This window comes from Oncorhynchus kisutch, linkage group LG23 (genome assembly GCF_002021735.2).
Source record: "Oncorhynchus kisutch isolate 150728-3 linkage group LG23, Okis_V2, whole genome shotgun sequence".
NCBI classification, from domain to species: Eukaryota; Metazoa; Chordata; class Actinopteri; order Salmoniformes; family Salmonidae; genus Oncorhynchus; species Oncorhynchus kisutch.
Window position 1 is genome coordinate 31,315,488 of NC_034196.2, and position 22,147 is coordinate 31,337,634.

The following is a 22,147-nucleotide window of genomic DNA, read 5'->3' on the forward strand; positions in this document are numbered from 1 at the left end:
AAGCCATGTATAGCACTGTATATCACTGTAAAGTACTGTATAGCACTGTATATCACTGTCAAGCACTGTATAGCACAGTATATCACTGTACATGATATCACTGTATAGCACTGTATATCACGTATATCACTGTATAGCATTCTGTATCACTGTATAGCACAGTATAGCACCGTGTAGCACCGTATAGCACCGTATATCACTGTATAGCACCGTATATCACTGTATATCACTGTATAGCACTGTAAAGCACTGTGTAGCACTGTATATCACTGTATAGCACTGTGTAGCACTGTATATCACTGTATAGCACTGTGTAGCACTCTATATCACTGTATAGCACTGTGTAGCACTGTATAGCACTGTGTAGCACTCTATATCACTGTATAGCACTGTATATCACTGTATAGCACTGTATAGCACTGTATATTCTGTATAGCACTGTATATCACTGTATATCACTGTATAGCACATGTGGGCAGGGAGAGGAGGACACTCAAATTAAAAATGTACACTTTCAAACCCAACTAAGGTTGCTGTCAACTTCATAAACATAGATATCCCTGTATTGTGCAGTGGGGTAAAGCATATTGAGAACAGGCTGTAGTTGTAGCTAATTATAAACTGGGTAGTTTGAGCCCTGAATGCTGACTAGCTGACAGACGTGGTATATCAGACCATATACTATGGGTATGACAAAACATTTACTTTTATGCTCGATTATGTTGGTAACCAGTTTATAATAGCATTAAGGCACCTTGGGGGTTTGCAATATATGGCCAATATACCACGGCTGTGTCCAGGCCATATACCACACCTCCTCAGGCCTTATTGCTTAAGTACAGTATATACCACACAGGATGAAGCCACTGTTACTGCCATTAGTGGCTGATCAATTTCTCCATTTGGAAACCACAACACCATTCCAGCCTTATTGATCATCATATATCATGTATTATTTTATCGTCAATGAACAGAGGTGTATGTGAATGTCAAATAAATACAGTACAATAATTGTGGAATTTGAGTCAAATCAAAGAACATAATGGACTAAATAGGCTCTCTAGTCTAGACCACAAACAGGCCAGATGTATTTTAATAGGGCTGTGACCAACATATAAATTACACTAAACACATGTTTTAACCAACATGACCCAATTTCAAGATTTTACTGAGTTACAGTTCATATAAGGAAATCAGGCAATGGAAATAAATAAATTAGGCTCTAATATGGATTTCACATGACTGGGAATACAGATATGCATCTTTTTGGTAAAATAAAGGTAGGGGGTGGATCAGAAAACCAGTCAGTATCTGGTGTGACCTCCATTTGCCTCATGCAGCACGACACATCTCCTTTGCCTAGAGTTGACCAGGCTGTTGATTGCGGCCAGTGGAATGTTGTACCACTCCTTCAATGGCTGTGCGATGTTACTCCCTGACGAAGGCCATGCAGCCGAAACGCATCAGAGTTTTTAAACTTTGTTCCCATTGAACATGCCATACAAATAATGGCATGTTCATTAATTATATGAAGAGTGCCTTGGTCCTCCTTTCTTTTTGATGGCCAATGTACCCCTTTTACCAAAGAGCACCTTCTGTCTACCAAACTACTATTGTGTATCTTAGCAGCGTTTCCCTTCCTCCTTTTTCTACGTGGCTGTGCGATGTTGTTGGAAATTGATGGGAACTGGAACATGCTGTCGTACACATCGATCGAGAGCATCCCAAACATGCTCAATAGGTGACATGACTGGTGAGTATGCAGGCTATGGAAGAACTGGGACATGTTTTCTCCCAGGAAGCATGACAGATCCTTGCCACATTTTTTGGGGGCAATTGTGCATTATCATGCTGAAACATGAGGTGATGGCAGCGGATGACTGGCAAAACAATGGGCATCAGGATCTCATCACGGTATCTCTGTGCATTTAAATTGCCATAGATGAAATGCAATTGTGTTTGTTGTCTGTAGCTTATGCCTGCCCATACCATAACCCCACCGACACCATGTTCACAACGTTGGCATCAGCAAACCGCTCACCCACATGACGCCATACACACTGTCTGCCATCTGCCCCGTACAGTTGAAACCGGGATTCATCCAGCGTGCTAGTGGCTATTGAAGTTGAGCATTTGCCCACTGAAGTTTCGAACTGTAGTCAGGTCAAAACCCTGGTGAGGACAAAGAACACAGATGAGCTTTCCTGAGATGGTTTCTGACAGTTTGTGCAGAAATTCTTCAGCTGTGCAAACACAGTTTCATGAGCTGTCTGTGTGGCTGGTCTCAGACTAAACCAGGTGTGGAGGTCCTGGGCTGGCGTGGTTACATGTAGTCTGTGGTTATGAGGCTGGTCGAACCTACTGCCAAATTCTCTAAAACTATGTTGGCTTATGGTAGAGAAATGAAAATTCAATGCTCCAGCAACAGCTCTGGTGGACATTCCTTCAGTCAGCATGCCAAAACTTGAGATATCTGTGGCATTGTGTTGTGTGACAAACTTTAGAGTGGCCTTTTATTGTCCCCAGTACAAGGCGCATCTCAAATCAAATGTTATTTGTCACATGTGCCGAATGCAATATGTGTGTAGACCTTACTGTGAAATGCTTACTTACAAGCCCTTAACAAACAATACAGTTTAAGAAATAGAGTTAAGGAAATATTTACTAAATAAAATAAAATAAAAAACATTTATACCATTTTTTTTAAGTAACAAGAAAATGACTTAACAACAACAATGAGGCTATATACAGGGGGTACCAGTACTGAGTCAATGTGTGTGTCTACATGTTAGTCGAGGTCATTTGTAAAGTGACTATGCATAGATAATAAACAGCCAGTAGCATCAGTGTAAAAACAAACAAGAGGGGGGTCAATGTAAATAGTCCATGTAATGATCATGCTGTTTAATCCGTTTCTTGATATGCCTGTCATGTGGATGAATTATCTTGGCAAAGGAGAAATGCTCACGAACAGGGATGTAAACACATTTGTGCACAACATTTGAGAGAAATAAGCTTTTTGTGCATATGGAACATTTCTTAGATCTTTTATTTCAGTTCATGAAACATGGGACCACTTTGACGTGTTAAGTTTATATTTTTGTTCAGTATAAATACTAGAATTGAAAAAGGGTCATGTTTTTTCAATCATAAAAATCATAGAATATTATTCCTATCTCTCTGGCGCGCTCCATGTTGTCTTGCTTGAATTTCCCACGCTCTGCCACATCACTTCCTGTTTCAGCACCGTGGACAGCTCCGCGCTCTCTCATTTTACACCCATCGCTTATTCGGCGACTCCAGGCAGGGAGGCAAAGTTTTGGCAATATCTGAGTAACCAGTGCTGATTCCCGTATTATAAACCAACGTTTCCCTTCGCAAATGTTTATTAGAACCCGTTGTGGCGATTAGAGAGGAAGAAATAAAAGAAGAACGAACAGAAACACCAAGACGGAGGAGCCGAGATGAAATAAATATGCTAAGAGACTCTGATTCCGTAATACCGATTTCTCGCTTTCTACTATTTGGTTGCTGAGGGATACGAGCTACGGATCAGCGCTACGAGGGAGCGGAGAGGAGAGGACTTCCGTGCGGGGGACGCAAAGGGACAGATCTGCATGTGAGAGCGTTGGTTCCACACACCCGGAGGAAAGAGATGCAGCCCTCGAGCAAGATCCTGAGTCTTATCGTCCTCGTGTTGATGGGCACAGAACTCACTCAAGTAGGTTTAAACACACGCCATTTTCCCCACTGTATTAGAGCTACGCTGTGGTGAGCAGTTACTTGGCACGAGATAAAATTTTAGTACCCGGTGTCTTCTCGGTAGCCTAGACAGAGCTAAAGTGAATTAGCCAGTTTCCGCGTTTAAAGAGATTAACGGGTGGGATTACATGGCGATGATGTGTGGATACATTATGCTACACGGGCGCAGATAGCGCCAGCAGCGCCCAAAGAATGTCACATAGCCTAACTCTAACGGGGCTCTGTGTAATGCGCAGGGATAGAGATGTACAAAATCCTACATGCACACAAATGTGTAAATATACACATATATTACACACGTATAAATTATAAGAAAATGTAATGAATGAATAACAAATCAACCCATCCAACCAAATCATCTGTGTGAGTGTTAGGATTATGTCAGAATGGTTATTGTTTTTCATTCTAAATCGAATCATTATGATGTGTCTGATATTATGTATCGGTATTCTGCATGTGTCGTTTGTTTCGAATAACAAGCAGTCAAATATTATTGCATTTCAAGTAGCACAGCACACAGCATGGTCCTTTGAATAAGACCAAAGGAGAAGTGACTGTGGAGCTTGAGAACCTGACTATGGAGACGAGAAAGGAGGTCTTTGTTCTAACCAACCAAATAAAATGTTATTGGTCTGGCATGAACGATTATCCACCCCGACATATCAATCCAATCACCTAAGAAGTATCCAAGGCCGTAATGGTTGAGAATATAGTCAAGTGCTGTTCTATTGTCAAATGTCTTAATCACCAGCAATCTGTGAAGCGATGGTGTGCACAGTTAACCCTACAGTTCAAAGTTCATTCCCAAAAGTATAGCACAAATGTTTACGTAAAGGGTTGCTCAGATATTTTTTAAATGAAAAAAGATATATATATATTTAAAACTACAGGTGTATCTGTTCATTCCCACAGACATACTGTTCATTCCTTTCCCCCTGTGCATAAACAAGCTAACAAATTGGCATTAGTTCAACATAATCATTCGGTCAACATGTCCATTATGCGGAAATCTATTTCCCAATGTACAATCATCAACCACACAATATTCTATCTATTTCTTTTAAACCCTTTTAATACAAATTCAACCCCAGGCCTCAACATGTACTTTGTTTCAGATTGGATTAATGTTAATGGACAGCTCTGTAAAAATATCACTCAGAGGATGTTGTTGGACTGACGTCAGTGCCAAGTGAGGTGTGTGTTTTGTACATCACACAGCCTCAGAGAGAAATAGCTGACCCCACAAAACACATAGACACTCTGCTGCCCTCATCTCTCCCATGCATCTTTCACCATGACCAACACATCACTGTAGTCTCCCTATAACACTGTGACACAAACACTGCGCTGAGCTCTCAGTAATGCTGATTCTGTTGTACATGTTGCCCTTCTGATCTCCTTGATTGAAGAGGAAAAGGCATACGAGGTTGGACTTCATCCTGCATTATACAGTTTGGGTGCTGCATGTTGTCTGTAAGGGGCTTGGTTGACACTGTAGTTTGTGGCCCTGGATGGCATTGGTGTGTGTGTACATGCATGTGTGTGTGTGTTTATATGATTGCATGTGTGTGTTTGAGTGTGTGACTGTGCGTGAGCATTTTGGATGGATGTAATTTGTAACAAGGTCAGTCAATATCTGGCCACAGCCTCAACCCCAACCAGCCTCCAGCATTATCAGAACCACTATAATACTCACTGTGGCTACAGACTCAACCCCCTCCGGCCTCCAGCATTATCAGAACCACTATAATACTCACCGTGGCCACAGCCTTAACCCCCACTGGCCTCCAGCATGATCAGAACCACTATAATACTCACCATGGCCACAGCCTTAACCCCCACTGGCCTCCAGCATGATCAGAACCACTATAATACTCACCGTGGCTACAGCCTCAACCTCCACCGGCCTCCAGCATTATCAGCACCACTATAATACTCACCGTGGCTACAGCCTCAACCCCCACCAGCCTCCAGCATGATCAGAACCACTATAATACTCACTGTGGCTACAGCCTCAACCCCCTCCGGCCTCCAGCATTATCAGAACCACTATAATACTCATCGTGGCTACAGGCTCAACCCCCACCGGCCTCCAGCATTATCAGCACCACTATAATACTCACCGTGGCTACAGCCTCAACCCCCTCCGGCCTCCAGCATTATCAGAACCACTATAATACTCATCGTGGCTACAGGCTCAACCCCCACCGGCCTCCAGCATTATCAGCACCACTATAATACTCACCGCGGCCACAGCCTCAACCCCCTCCGGCCTCCAGCATTATCAGAACTACTATAATACTCACCGTGGAGCACTATTTATAGCTTAACCGACAACAGAGCCCTTACAACATCAAACACCACACACATCACACTCAAGGATGCCGAGGTAGAGGGAAATTTGGTGTTTTGGAAAGAGTCGGAGTGAGAGAGATTGGGGAGAAAGACAGAGAAATAAGGGTTGGAGATAGACAGAGAGAGTGTGTGAGAGGGACAGAGAGAGAGAGCGAGATAAAGAAAAAAGAGTAAGAAAGAGAGAGAGCAAAAGAGAGAGAGAGAGAGAGGGGGGGGGACAGAGCAGAGATAGAAAGAGAACAGAACAGAGCAGAGCAGAGATAGAAAGATAGATAGAGAGAGAGAGAAAGAGAGAGAGAGAGAGAGAGAGAGAGAGAGAGAGAGAGAGAGAGAAAGAGAACAGAGCAGAGATAGAAAGTGCAGCACATTTCTTTGTGATCAAAGCCAGACTCACATTTATTGGACAGATTCTGTTTCAACATAACTTGCTCTAGAGGTGATGATTTATGTCACCCCACTTCACTTTTACCCCTACAACCTGGACAGATACAGATGTCTTTCTGAAAACATTGCCACTGCGGGCTATTGTTTTATTTTAGAGGAACGTACAAGTATTTAGGAGATGTCACTGAGGTGGCCAGTGTACATATCAATCTGTGTTATTTCACTGTCCTTAGTCTACAGCAGGACTCTCTAACCCTCTTCCTGGAGAGATACCCTCCTGTAGATTTTCCCTCAAACCCCAGTTGTATCCTGATTCAGCTTATCAACCAGCTAATTATTAGAATCAGATGCACTAGATTAGGGTTGAGGTGAAAACCAACAGGACTGTAGCTCTGCAGAAACAGGTTGGAGAGACATGGTCTGCAGTATGCACTGAAATGAAATCTATTATTTCTACTGTAAACTGTGGAGGATGATTTGTGTCAGGTGCTGTGGTCTGGAGCACAACAACAACAAGTCACAATGATGGACATCATCTTTCTGTCTCTCTGTCGTTTTATCTCTCTCTCTGTTTCTCTCCATCACACACTCATGTACACACTCACTTTCTCTCAGCCACACAAAGAGACACACAAAGGCACAGACAGACAGACAGGCAGGCACACACACACACACACACACACACACACACACACACACACACACACACACACACACACACACACACACACACACACACACACACACACACACACACACACACACACACACACACATACACACACTGGCTGTCAATTCTTCAGGCAATATAACCAACATCCGTCCTCACATCTTGACAGATGTTCTACCTTAAACACATCAGAAGATCCACCACATCCTTTACGTCATTATATTGGCATACACGTCATTATATTAGCATACGCGTCATTATACTAGCATACACGACATTATATTAGCATACACGTCATTATACTAGACCAACACGGCATTATATTAGCATACACGTCATTATATTAGCATACACGTCATTATATTAGCATACACGTCATTATATTAGCATACATGTCATTATATTAGCATACACGTCATTATATTAGCATACATGTCATTATATTAGCATACACGTCATTATATTAGCATACACGTCATACACGTCATTATATTAGCATACACGTCATTATATTGGCATACACATCATTATATTAGCATACACGTCATTATATTAGCATACACGTCATTATATTAGCATACACGTCATTATATTAGCATACACGTCATTATATTGGCATACACGTCATTATATTGGCATACACGTCATTATATTGGCATGCGCGTCATTATATTAGCATACCCGTCATTATATTAGCATACACATCATTATATTAGCATACACATCATTATATTAGCATACACGTCATTATACTAGCATACACATCATTATATTAGCATACACGTCATTATATTAGCGTACACGTCATTATATTAGCATGCACGTCATTATACTAGCATACACATCATTATATTAGCATACACGTCATTATATTAGCATACACATCAGACCCCTAGAGCAGTATGTGTGCCAGAGTTTTTAAATGAACATGTATTCAGAGCATAGCTACTATGTGGAGAAGGGTTTGACGGCGACAAGGGGGATTGGTTTCCCTGGGCGGTTCATCCCTGGAGTTATCCTGGTCTTGGGCCACAGTCAGACCTTATTGAGGATCTGGGCAGTATTTATTCCAGAATTCCTTCATGTTTGAAGCATAGCTAGTGTGGGAAGTATTTGTTGTGTTTCTTAATGAACATGTTGAAGCAGAAATACTATAGTGAGTGTTTGTTGTTGTTGTTGGTTTATGTTATCAGGTATGCAGAGAAGGGCCAGCTGTTCCCGTGGCAGCTCCTTGAAGGCTTCAAGCCCGCTACACCCGCTAGGAGAGAGAGAGAGCGAAATAGGTGTTTATAATGAAAAGTTTACACTATAATCAATTCAGTTCTTGTGAAGGAGAGAAAGATGGAGTGTCTGCAGCTGCATTGCATTATGCTGTGATTGACAACTTGGATTTGATTTATTCATAAATCAATGCAAGTGAAACTCTGAAAGTTAGTTATCATCACAGAGTTGTACTAGTGTACATATGTTAAACTGTACTTTCTCAGTTGTACACGTAGACGTAGATCTGAAATGGCCATATTGTCTTTTTACATTTATCCTATAAACATGTCTCTCTCTGAAATAGTCAGCCAAGCATGACAAGACTGAGCAGTCCTCCACTGACTGATCTGGTCCACTGATTTATCCCCTATTAGCTGATCTGTCCATGGGGAGGGTCAGGGGGAGGGCTTCCCGGACACAGATTAAGCTTAGTCATGGACTAAAAACCATGCTCAAGGTCTAGGCTTATTTTCTGTTGGGGAAATCGTCCCAGAGAGTGTTAGTGTAGAGTATTAGTGCTTAGTACTGATATGCTAACTGACTGGCAGAGTTGAGATGGCCCTGGGCTGGGGTGAGCAGAGCTGGGCAGGGGAGAAGAGGTCAGGGCAGGAAAGGGATGGGTTGGATTGAGCTGGGATGGACAGGGCAGGGCAGTAGAGGGCAGGCACAGCGGTGAACTGACCCCTTCTGATACCTCAAATTGTCCTGCAGAGTCACAACTGCTGTGTTCTGTACACTGAGAACGGTCGAGAGAAGGGGGATGGAGAGAGAAACTCAGAGAGAGCGAGAGTAAGAGAGAGAAAGAGACAGACACAGAGGGGGAGAGTGGGAAAGGGAAGGGGAAATAGAGTGAAGGTGAGAGAGAATGGGGATGGAGAGAGAAACTCAGAGAGAGCGAGAGTAAGAGAGAGAAAGAGACAGACACAGAGGGGGAGAGTGGGAAAGGGAAGGGGAAATAGAGTGAAGGTGAGAGAGAATGGGGATGGAGAGAGAAACTCAGAGAGAGCGAGAGTAAGAGAGAGAAAGAGACAGACACAGAGGGGGAGAGTGGGAAAGGGAAGGGGAAATAGAGTGAAGGTGAGAGAGAATGGGGATGGAGAGAGAAACTCAGAGAGAGCGAGAGTAAGAGAGAGAAAGAGACAGACACAGAGGGGGAGAGTGGGAAAGGGAAGGGGAAATAGAGTGAAGGTGAGAGAGAATGGGGATGGAGAGAGAAAGAGACAGACACAGAGGGGGAGAGTGGGAAAGGGAAGGGGAAATAGAGTGAAGGTGAGAGAGAATGGGGATGGAGAGAGAAAGAGACAGACACAGAGGGGGAGAGTGGGAAAGGGAAGGGGAAATAGAGTGAAGGTGAGAGAGAATGGGAGAGTGACTCTTTTATTTATATCAGCATATTGCATTACTGCGGTGACAGAAGTAGCCCATATAGCACTGTGGATATTTGGGCTCTTGATGTAATAACTTGCAGTATTACAGCTAAGCCTATAGGTGGAGAACTAAACAAGTATTCTAATGCTCTGTTCGGTGCTCTGGTTGGTGCTCTGTTTGGTGCTCTGCTTGGTGCTCTGTTAGGTGCTCTGCTTGGTGCTCTGCTTGGTGCTCTGCTTGGTGCTCTGTTCGGCGCTCTGCTTGGTGCTCTGTTCGGTGCTCTGTTCGGTGCTCTGCTTGGTGCTCTGTTCGGTGCTCTGCTTGGTGCTCTGTTCGGTGCTCTGCTTGGTGCTCTGCTCAGTGCACTGCTCGGGGCTCTGATTCTTCACAATTTTTACATGAGAAAGATTTGCTTTGCTTTGTAATTCAAAAATGTATTGAGTAAAATTATTCTAATTATTAAAGGGAGGATTCAAAATATTCACAAGGTGATGGGAGAAAAGAAGTGGACAGGTATTGGGCCCGTATTCATAAAGCGTCTCAGAGTATGAGTGCTGACCTAGGGCCAGGTATCCCTGTCCATGTCATCTTGGATCAGCACTCATACTCTGAGTGCTTTGGGAATATGGGCCATGGTGTGTCATATTGGTGTTGTGGCAATTCTGGTGTGGTAGATTTCTTTCTTCCAGTCTCTCATGGTATCTCTCTCACTTTCTGGTGTTCATCCAGTATCCTCCTAACCGAGTATAATACAGAAACTCATGGGTGGGTTGAAAGAGAGAGAGATCCATAATCCAGCTGAACATGAATGTTGTTAAGTTTGCGTGTAACACCTTCAGAAAGCCTTTGGTGACGCATTTATTCAAACACACTTAAATTGGGTTGTGACATTCATGTGATGTCGCGCGGCTATTTAACGAACAATATTATGACGACTGTCCCTTAGGTTTACAAGCAATACCGAAAGCAGCCACATGATGGCGCCAGAGTCTTTCACATAGGCCATACATCTCTTCAATTTTATTTTATACTCGAATGCAGTGCTGATGATGACAGGTGTGCGCTGTAGGGATTTTTTAAATAAAGACATGTATGACGTGTATTAATGCATTTGGGATGATACGTTGCCCGTTATCCATATTGCATGCCCTATTATGCGTGTATATTTTTTATTTAACAAAGCAAACCAGTGAAGAACAAATTCTTATTTACAATTACGCCCTACAGTAGGAACAGTAGGTTAACTTCCTTGTTCAGGAGCAGAAGGACAGATGCTTGCCTTGTCTGTTCCGGGATTCGATGCACCAACCTTTCGGTTACTGGCCCAACGCTCTAACCACTAGGCTGACCACCAGGCTACCTACGGCCCCATATATATCTATATATGATCCTTATTGCCTAGCTCACCTTCATTAAATCAAATAATAACGGACTTTAATTACATGGGGTTGTTCATTAAATTAACGTCAAGTTGAGTTATTCTCCGTACCCCAACAGCTCGCGCTCCACGGGGGTGGGGTGAGAAAAATATCACCTGCCCGGCCTGGAAAATTAACCACTCAGCTTCTTGCGACCGGACGAGTGGCGCGACCTTACCCGAAACTGCTCTTTGCCCAATCCCCCCGGGGATAATAACTCGCAATCCGAGATAATACCAGCCAGGCAGCCACCGACCCCCGGTGACACGGGGAAGGGCGTCTCGAGCAGCAGGCAAGATGAACATGGCTGACATCACCGTTGCGCGTTGCTCGTGCTGCCACAGATCCGTAGGCATCTCCTCCCTCCCTCAGCCTTTTGGAACAGCCTGTGTGTATTCACTGCACTTAATCAAGGAGCGAGGCAGGAGGCGGACGGAGGGCGTGAACTAAAGAGGAACGGAGAACGGGAACACCAACAGAGCGCGGGACAGCACAGAGAGAGAAAGAGATACCCATCCAGATACATTTTATTTTCTCTCTGAACCGCTCCTCAATCACACTTTCTCCCGGCTTTCGGGACTGTCAGATTCGACATCGAGGGTTTATTATCATTAATCTGATCCAAACCTGCAAACCTCCGGGCTTTTTCCAAACTCCGAACCCTTTAGCCTTTCACCAGTAATGTCCAAGGAACAACCGACCAAACCGGGGCTACGGGTGGTACACCAGAAGGCTATGGCTTCACTAGGCAACATGGATTGCCTTGCTCGTTTCTCGCCGGATTGTGCTCCAATAGAATGAAGCTGGTTTGGGTTAAACGCAGAGTGCAGAGATGTCGGTGCCGTTGTTGAAGATCGGCGTTGTGCTGAGCACCATGGCGATGATCACGAACTGGATGTCGCAGACTCTGCCCTCTCTAGTTGGGCTCAACACCACCAAGCTCACCGCGGAGAGGGCAGGCTACCCGGACAGGAGCACCGGAGTAAGTGGCACCGCTACTTTACGCTTCCCGCGGGTTCATTTTGTCTGCATAAAAAATTACTGTTTTTGCTACCAATTTTTACCTGGATAGAGGATTTTATTTGGTTGGTTAATGAATTATTAAAAGTTTATTTAGGCCTACTAGGCTATTGCCTCCACCAAAATCTCATATTTGTTGCTTGACAGGGTCACTAGTATTTCTGTTGTGCTGCTTATGTTTTCAGCGCCTGGATGCTTGTCAGATCTTAGAGAAAATCGAATTTCAGATGCATGATTAATATCGCCTCTCTCATGTTGATCACTCGCGGGATAGATATAGAGACGGGGAGCGAGATAGCCTTGTTGTATCTTACTGTATGTTCGAGGAGGGGTGTGGGAGCGCGCTGCGTTGTGAGAAGTGGAGGAGAACAAGGGCGCGCGGTGGAGACGGAGAGCGACAATGAGTTTGCTTGGATGCTGCCATTGATAAAACGCTGCAAGGTAAACATTTTGTGAAAATGAAATTTTGTCATCCAGACCTTTCCAGTGAAGTCAGCTGGGTTCCTCTTTGTCCCCGGCAGCCAGGCAACCTCCGTTCAGCGGGGTCTCTGATTATCGAATGAAGGGCGCACCAGAGAAAAAAAAAGGTCATTTTATTACGCGGGGCATATTGCATCTTGTCTTCTTGTGTCTTTGTCAAGCACAATCTGACTTTTTGGTTAATCAAAGTAAATTGTTATGATTTTAATGAAATATAAATCGTCTCATACTTTGTGAGATATTTTACGTATTAAGGTTGACTATGAAACCATTCATAAAACCCACGGCTTCATGGGTTACATTTTTGGCAAAAAGCTATTGGATCACGACATATACTATTTCAATCGAGTCATTTAAAAAACCCAGTACTATCTACTTCAATGCAAAGGCTGTGCTATAATGAATACAGATCCCCGTGCCTACATAGTCATTTTAGTTTATTATGTGATGATCAGATGGACAAAATGTTGCGTTATTACATCGTAATAAAGATCAGTCGGGTGGAGTGCTTTGCTTTCTCTAATCTGTACTCCCGCGGGATTATTGATAAAAGATTCCTCCAAACGAATTTGCCTTTCATGGTGATATACTCCTAATGACTGGATAAGCTAGTGTAGTAGAGTACTACAGTACATACTCTACCTAGTAATCCAGCATCCACCTTGTCACTATATTCACTCAATGCCCCTGTGAAGTGAATATGGAAAGGTTTCCAGTTGGTTTTAAACATTCACATAGTTTTATTTTCAATTAATTTACCACATTTTAAGTACATTATTGGTGAATTTATAGGATAGTATGTACAGGGATGATGAAAACAGTATCCAAGCACTATATCCTATGACTCTCAGTAGTACGCCAAAAACATCACAATGCACTTAGATCAATGTTCACTATTGAAATAGGATGGTCATGATGTAGGCTACAGTGAAACAATAGATTGTGGATGAGTGTGTCGATTCAGGATCAGGATGCCGTTGGCGTTTATGTACAGTGGTAATGGAAGTGCTAATATTTCAGATGAATCAGGCAGATATTCTATGTCTTAAGAGACTGAATAGGAGGGAAGTGTCACTACAGCCAGTCTTAGCCCAGTCTCAATGTGGACTGATTGGACTGTGTTGATTTTTTAGTTTTGACAATCTCACACCTTCTATTCGTGTTGTTTTATAATTGGCCACCAATAACTTTGATAATGCACATAGATGAGTATTTGGACAAGTCTCGACCAGTTCTATAGGCTGAGGTTCCCCTCTGATGGCATGTTATAATTTGCTGGAGCAGGGCGGGAGGAGTTTAACGGTTCTCATCATGGCCAGATGGCGCCGTGCGCAATCCTGCGTGCGTGTGCATCCCACAGACAGACTGACATTATGTAAGCTCTGGCTGTATCTATGTAGTAGTGAGGGTTTAACACACGACTCCACTCCACCACTCCAACGGGTGCGACACGTCACCACAAGCATACACCGTGTGATTGAAACGTACTGCTAAGATAAGCCTATTCAGTCAGAGAGCAGGCGAGGAGGGATGGGGTACAATACTTTATTCAACAAATCCCTGACAATTGGATTATAGGATGAATGCTTTTGTTATTCTCTTGTCTCATCTGTTTTCTCTTTTTTTTTTTCTTTCATCCCCTCATCTCTTTTTATCCCTTCCTCTCCTCTCTCACCTCTCTCACCTCTCTCTCCTCTCTCACCTCTCTCACCTCTCTCACCTCTCTCTCCTCTCTCTCCTCTCTCACCTCTCTCTCCTCTCTCAACTCTCTCCTCTCTCTCCTCTCTCACCTCTCTCACCTCTCTCACCTCTCTCACCTCTCTCACCTCTCTCACCTCTCTCTCCTCTCTCACCTCTCTCACCTCTCTCACCTCTCTCACCTCTCTCACCTCTCTCTCCTCTCTCACCTCTCTCACCTCTCTCTCCTCTCTCAACTCTCTCCTCTCTCACCTCTCTCACCTCTCTCACCTCTCTCACCTCTCTCTCCTCTCTCACCTCTCTCACCTCTCTCTCCTCTCTCAACTCTCTCCTCTCTCTCCTCTCTCTCCACTCTCACCTCTCTCCTCTCTCACCTCTCTCTCCTCTCTCAACTCTCTCCTCTCTCTCCTCTCTCACCTCTCTCCTCTCTCACCTCTCTCTCCTCTCTCAACTCTCTCCTCTCTCTCCTCTCTCACCTCTCTCTCCTCTCTCAACTCTCTCCTCTCTCTCCTCTCTCTCCTCTCTCCTCTCTCTCCTCTCTCACCTCTCTCTCCTCTCTCAACTCTCTCCTCTCTCACCTCTCTCTCCTCTCTCTCCTCTCTCACCTCTCTCTCCTCTCTCACCTCTCTCACCTCTCTCTTCTCTCTCACCTCTCTCACCTCTCTCACCTCTCTCTCCTCTCTCACCTCTCTCACCTCTCTCACCTCTCTCTCCTCTCTCTCCTCTCTCACCTCTCTCACCTCTCTCTCCTCTCTCTCCTCTCTCACCTCTCTCTCCTCTCTCACCTCTCTCACCTCTCTCACCTCTCTCACCTCTCTCTCCTCTCTCACCTCTCTCACCTCTCTCTCCTCTCTCAACTCTCTCCTCTCTCACCTCTCTCTCCTCTCTCTCCTCTCTCACCTCTCTCACCTCTCTCTCCTCTCTCTCCTCTCTCTCCTCTCTCACCTCTCTCACCTCTCTCTCCTCTCTCACCTCTCTCACCTCTCTCTCCTCTCTCACCTCTCTCACCTCTCTCACCTCTCTCTCCTCTCTCTCCTCTCTCACCTCTCTCACCTCTCTCTCCTCTCTCTCCTCTCTCACCTCTCTCTCCTCTCTCTCCTCTCTCACCCCTCTCACCTCTCTCTCCTCTCTCACCTCTCTCACCTCTCTCACCTCTCTCTCCTCTCTCTCCTCTCTCACCTCTCTCACCTCTCTCTCCTCTCTCTCCTCTCTCTCCTCTCTCACCTCTCTCACCTCTCTCTCCTCTCTCACCTCTCTCACCTCTCTCAAACACTCTCCTGTTTTCTCTCTCTTTCATCCTCTTCTTTCCCACTTTATGTAACATCACTTTCTTTCTTGCTTCTGAATCTCTCGCTCCCTTTTTCCCTTTCTCTGTCCATCCTTCCCTCCATCTCTCTCTTCCAGGTGTTGCCAGCGAACCCAGAGGAGTCATGGCAGGTGTACAGTTCAGCCCAGGACAGTGAGGGGAGGTGTGTGTGCACTGTGGTGGCACCGCAGCAGTCCATGTGTTCACGAGACGCCCGCACCAAACAGCTGAGGCAGCTACTGGAGAAGGTAACTATGGTGACATAATGTCCACAGCAACACTAATGACCTGTCACGTCGTACCTCACAGATCGCGATCCCCCCCCCCCCCCCCCCCCCCCCCATCCTGGACAGCAGCCCAGGCATGCACTCACACAAACACAGACACATGGACAGCATCCCCAGACAAGCTACGGGAGCAGCACCCTGCCTCAACCTGTTCAACATCACAGACTATGCTATAGAAATATAATTTCTAAAATGGGCATCCCCATTCAAGCCAATGTTCTGTGATGGATGAATCGGTGGCCATATTGAGTATACTCATGCCCATTTCTATGTCTCCCTGATCTCCCCTGTGATAGGTCCAGAACATGACCCAGTCCATCCAGGTGCTGGACCAGCGGACCCAGAGAGACCTGCAGTACGTGGAGAAGATGGAGGTGCAGCTGAGAGGTCTGGAGACCAAGTTCAGACAGGTGGAGGAGAACCACAAGCAGAACATCGCCAAGCAATACAAGGTACAGCAGCAGCCCAGCACACCTAACCCCACCCTGCTGGGGCTATGGGGCTATCACCATGACCACTACCACTCATCTGACACAACCACCTCCACCCTCCATGGATGGGTTTTTGTGTGTGCCCACGGCCCACTCAGGATATGGTCCAGCATCAGATGATAATCAACAACATTCTTATTCTAAAGTTATTTGAAAAGATACTTAGATGCTGGATCCTCGCAGATTATCAACAGATAGCACTCAAAAAATGCACTTTCAATACTTATCTATTATCTGTATATAATTACTGGTTAATGAATGAGTGTTGAGATTGAACAATAGGTGTGCTGCATATTTCCTTTTCTATGGTTCAGCATCACCAACCTCACCTAGAGTGTTTTCTATAGTCCCTAGGAACAGCTCTGAGTTGTAATGTATCAGGACTGTATCAGAATTAACCAAAGACCCCCCGGGTAGGACATTTGATAGGAAGGTTTTGGATTCAATATCCAAATAAACAGTCGTCTTCCTCCACAACAAAATTGGCTTGTAACCGTTATTACAACCGCAACTACCATTTCCACTAATACTAGTACTACTACTAATAACACTAGTACTACTACTAATAACACTAGTACTACTACTAATAACACTAGTAACCATAATTCATTCTGGGGTATGAGCTGGAGGGATATTGAACAATTCAGTGGGCACATGCAAAAACTATCATCAACCAGATATTCATTTATTGCTTGGCTCACCTTCCTTCCTCCTTTCCTCCTCCTCCTCCTCCCTCTCCTGCCTTTAAAATTATTATCACCAATGCCAATTTAGCACCACACATTCTTTGATTGATTGATTGGTTGATCGGTTGATTGGTTGATTGATTGAACTACTCAATGAGAGAGGGTAGTAGATTCACCAGTAAGTCACAACTAACTTTTAAAACCACATAGGGAGCGTTGGTAAATTCACTCTGGTTCTACTCCCATTTAGAGCACCTCGCCAGAGCGCAGAAAAACTGATGAATTTACGAACGCTCAACACCCGTTGAACATGGCGGCGTCAGTAAACGTCGGCCAAAAAGCATCATTAAATTGATGCCAGCCGCACAGTTACAGTCACCAACACTCTAGATAACATGTAAACAGCCTAAACAGCTCTGCGAGGGCGAGTAAAATGGTCAGAGTGAGGTGTTGACTAGTTTGTGTCTGGAAGTAGCTATCAAGCTATCCAACGTTAGCCAGTTAGCTTGGGTGCTTGACTGCCGTTGTGAGGTCAGATCGCTCGGATCAACCATACTCCTCAACCAGAGCATCCAGTGTGCGCTCTGAACGCTCGGATCAACCCTACTCCTCAACCAGAGCATCCAGTGTGCGCTCTGAACGCTCCGAGAGCGAACCGCTCTGAATTTACTAATGTACAATCTGACAACGCTCTGAGCGCACTCTGGCACTCCAGATTAAATTTACGAGCACACTCATAGTCAGAAGCTACATGCACATTGATGTAAGTTTCCTGGCACTCAGACAAATACTGTAGATCCATTTTCCCACTCCTCTCCAGTTACCTGTCTAATGATGATAGACTGAACTTCAGCATGTATTGTAGTCTCAACATTAACAGCAGTATCAATCACAAAACAACTATTTCCACCCCCTGCATCCCTGACTGAGTGTCTACATTTCCAATGCATGCCTCCCACATTCATATCATGAGTGCAAAATCAAAGCATGCTTAACATACTCTCTAATCCAGTGTGTGTTGTTCTGTGTCTCTTAGATAGGTTAGTGAGCTAGATGTCAACAGTATGTTATTTTCTTGCTTGCAGGGCTAACTTTAGGACATGTAAAGAGAGAAGAAGAGGCAGGTCAATCCCATGTTCCACCTGAACTGGGCTACCACAGTACTGCGAGATTTACGAGCGTTCATGATTTACCTTTCGCACCATTAGTACTACTACTAAGAAACTCCACGCACCCCTTTCCCAAATAACCAACCAGCCCACTCTACCATTCCTGAACCCCCACCTACCCCTTTTTCAAATAACCAACCAGCCCACTCTACCTACCTGAAACCCCACTTACCCCTTTCTCAAATAACCAACCAGCCCACTCTACCATTCCTGAAACCCCACCTACCCCTTTCTCAAATAACCAACCAGCCCACTCTACCTACCTGAAACTCCACCCACTCCTTTCTCAAATAACCAACCAGCCCACTCTACCTACCTGAAACCCCACCCACTCCTTTCTCAAATAACCAACCAGCCCACTCTACCTACCTGAAACCCCACCCACTCCTTTCTCAAATAACCAACCAGCCCACTCTACCTACCTGAAACCCCACTTACCCCTTTCTCAAATAACCAACCAGCCCACTCTACCATTCCTGAAACCCCACTTACCCCTTTCTCAAATAACCAACCAGCCCACTCTACCATTCCTGAAACCCCACTTACCCCTTTCTCAAATAACCAACCAGCCCACTCTACCTACCTGAAACCCCACCCACTCCTTTCTCAAATAACCAACCAGCCCACTCTACCTACCTGAAACCCCACCCACCCCTTTCTCAAATAACCAACCAGCCCACTCTACCTACCTGAAACCCCACCTACCCCTTTCCCCAAATAACCAACCAACCAGCCAACCCTACCTACCTTCCCTACCTTCCCTACCTTCCCTACCTTACCTACCTTCCCTACCTTCCCTACCTTACCTACCTTCCCTACCTTCCCTACCTTCCCTACCTACCTACCTACCTACCTTCCCTACCTTCCCTACCTTACCTACCTACCTACCTTCCCTACCTTCCCTACCTTACCTACCTTCCCTACCTTCCCTACCTCCCCTACCTTACCTACCTACCCTACCTTCCCTACCTTCCCTACCTTCCCTACCTTACCTACCTACCCTACCTTCCCTACCTTACCTACCTTCCCTACCTTCCCTACCTACCTACATTCTTAGAAAAATGGTTCCAAAAGGGAAGCCTCTGTAGAAATGGTTCTACATTGAACCCCAAAGCATTTTACATGGAAACAAAAGGGTTCTACCTGCAACCAAAAATGGTTATTCAAAGGGTTCTCCTATGGGAACACCCAAAGTTCCCTTTAAGGTTCTAGATAGCACCTTTTTTCCAAGAGTGTACCTACCTACCTATCTTACCAACCTACCTATCTTACCTACCTACCTACCTACCTATCTTACCTACCTATCTACCTACCTACCTATCTTACCTACCTACCTATCTACCTACCTACCTACCTACCTACCTACCTACCTACCTACCTATCTTACCTACCTACCTACCTACCTACCTACCTATCTTACCTACCTACCGACCTATCTTACCTACCTACCTACCTACCTACCTACTACCTACCTACCTACCTACCTATCTTACCAACCTACCTATCTTACCTACCTACCTACCTACCTACCTACCTACCTATCTTACCTGGCTACCTACCTACCTACCTATCTTACCTGCCTACCTACCTACCTATCTACCTACCTACCTACCTACCTACCTACCTACCTACTTACCTACCTACCTACCTACCTACCTACCTACCTACCTACCTATCTTACCTACCTACCTACCTATCTTACCTACCTACCTACCTACCTACCTACCTACCTATCTTACCTACCTACCTACCTATCTTACCTACCTACCTACCTACCTACCTATCTTACCTACCTACCTACCTACCTACCTACCTACCTACCTACCTACCTACCTACCTACCTACCTACCTATCTTACCTACCTACCTACCTACCTATCTTACCTACCTACCTACCTACCTACCTACCTACCTACCTACCTACCTACCTACCTACCTACCTACCTACCTACCTATCTTACCTACCTGCCTACCTACCTACATATCTTACCTACCTACCTACCTATCTTACCTACCTACCTACCTACCTATCTTACCTACCTACCTACCTACCTACCTACCTACCTACCTACCTACCTACCTACCTATCTTACCTACCTACCTACCTACCTACCTACCTACCTACCTACCTACCTACCTACCTACCTACCTACCTACCTACCTACCTATCTTACCTACCTACCTACCTACCTACCTACCTACCTACCTACCACAGATCTATTTCTGCATGTTACTGGTAGAACATTTCCATCAAAAGGCTTTTTCAAAAGAAAACAATTAGTTGTTTACAGTTATTATAATTATTGTTTACTTTTGGTTTTTGTCTATGCATACTTGGTTACTAAAGACTACTACGTACCTATAAACATTAGTGATAATAAAATCTGAAACCCTTTGTTGTGTGTGACATGTAAAAGCATGTAACTCTGTTGCATTTGAAACGATGATGACCAATAAAGAGCTTTCCCAATTGTTTCCTGGTGTACTGAGGGCTTGTGTTTAACGTACCGGCTCGTCTGCATCAGGACGGAGCCTCTGCTTGCTCGCCAATACGGTGGAACACACATCAGGATTTGTTTGCTCAGACACACACAAACACACTGTACACACACACACACACAAACACACAGGGCTATTGTGTTACTGTGAGAGAATGTCAGTGTAGGCCAGGCTAGAGTAGTCAGGGCCAGATAGGTGTTTTCTACTTTTAAAAATACTTTTTGGGAGTCTTTTCTTTTTTGTCTCCAGGCATGACACTGAACCCAGCTTATTTTAATCCTTTCAGGCCATAAAATCGAAAATGGAGGAGATTAGGCCGTTGATACCAGTGTTGGAGGAGTACAAAGCCGATGCCAAATTGGTATTGCAGTTTAAGGAGGAGGTCCAGAATCTGACGTCAGTTCTAAGCGAGCTCCAGGAGGAGATGGGAGCCTATGACTACGAGGAACTCCACAACCGAGTGTCAGGTCTTGAGGAGAGACTCCGAGCATGCATGCAAAAATTAGGTAGGCTGAGAAAGTTTCTGACACACACTCTAACACACACTCTAACACACACACACACACACACACACACACACACACACACACACACACACACACACACACACACACACACACACACACACACACACACACACACACACACACACACACACACACACACACACACACACCAGAGTGAAAGCTTCAGGCACATGTAGTACACACCTTAGAAACATTCTACATGAAGGTACACTACATACACTACATACACTACGTACACTACGGACACTACATACACTACGTACACTTCATACACTACATACACTACATACACTATGTACACTACATACACTATGTATACTACATACACTACGTACACTATGTACACTATGTAACCTACATACACTACATACACTACGTACACTACGTACACTACACACACTACATACACTACGTACACTATGTATACTACATATACTACATACACTACATACACTATGTACACTATGTATACTACATACACTACGTACACTACATACACTACATACACTATGTATACTACTTACACTACATACACTACGTACACTATGTATACTACATACACTACATACACTACGTACACTACGGACACTACATACACTACGTACACTTCATACACTACATACACTACATACACTATGTACACTACATACACTATGTATACTACATACACTACGTACACTATGTACACTATGTAACCTACATACACTACATACACTACGTACACTACGTACACTACACACACTACATACACTACGTACACTATGT

At 44.5% G+C, this 22,147-nt stretch overlaps 1 protein-coding gene across 2 annotated transcripts in view; it reads left to right on the top strand.

The window, feature by feature from the left end:
- The first annotated feature begins 3,243 nt into the window (after window positions 1-3,243).
- LOC109867871 (noelin) overlaps window positions 3,244-22,147 on the top strand; it is a 29,761-nt gene continuing 10,857 nt past the window's right edge. Inside the window, exons 1-4 of one of the 2 annotated variants that reach the window (XM_031803087.1) lie at window positions 3,244-3,721; window positions 15,823-15,972; window positions 16,308-16,463; window positions 21,142-21,361. In XM_031803087.1, the coding sequence (XP_031658947.1) occupies window positions 3,656-3,721; window positions 15,823-15,972; window positions 16,308-16,463; window positions 21,142-21,361 (592 nt within the window). In that variant the 5' untranslated portion in view covers window positions 3,244-3,655. Of the gene's footprint in view, window positions 3,722-11,460; window positions 12,203-15,822; window positions 15,973-16,307; window positions 16,464-21,141; window positions 21,362-22,147 lie in introns of those variants that run through there. The other variant, XM_031803086.1, reaches the window with a different exon arrangement.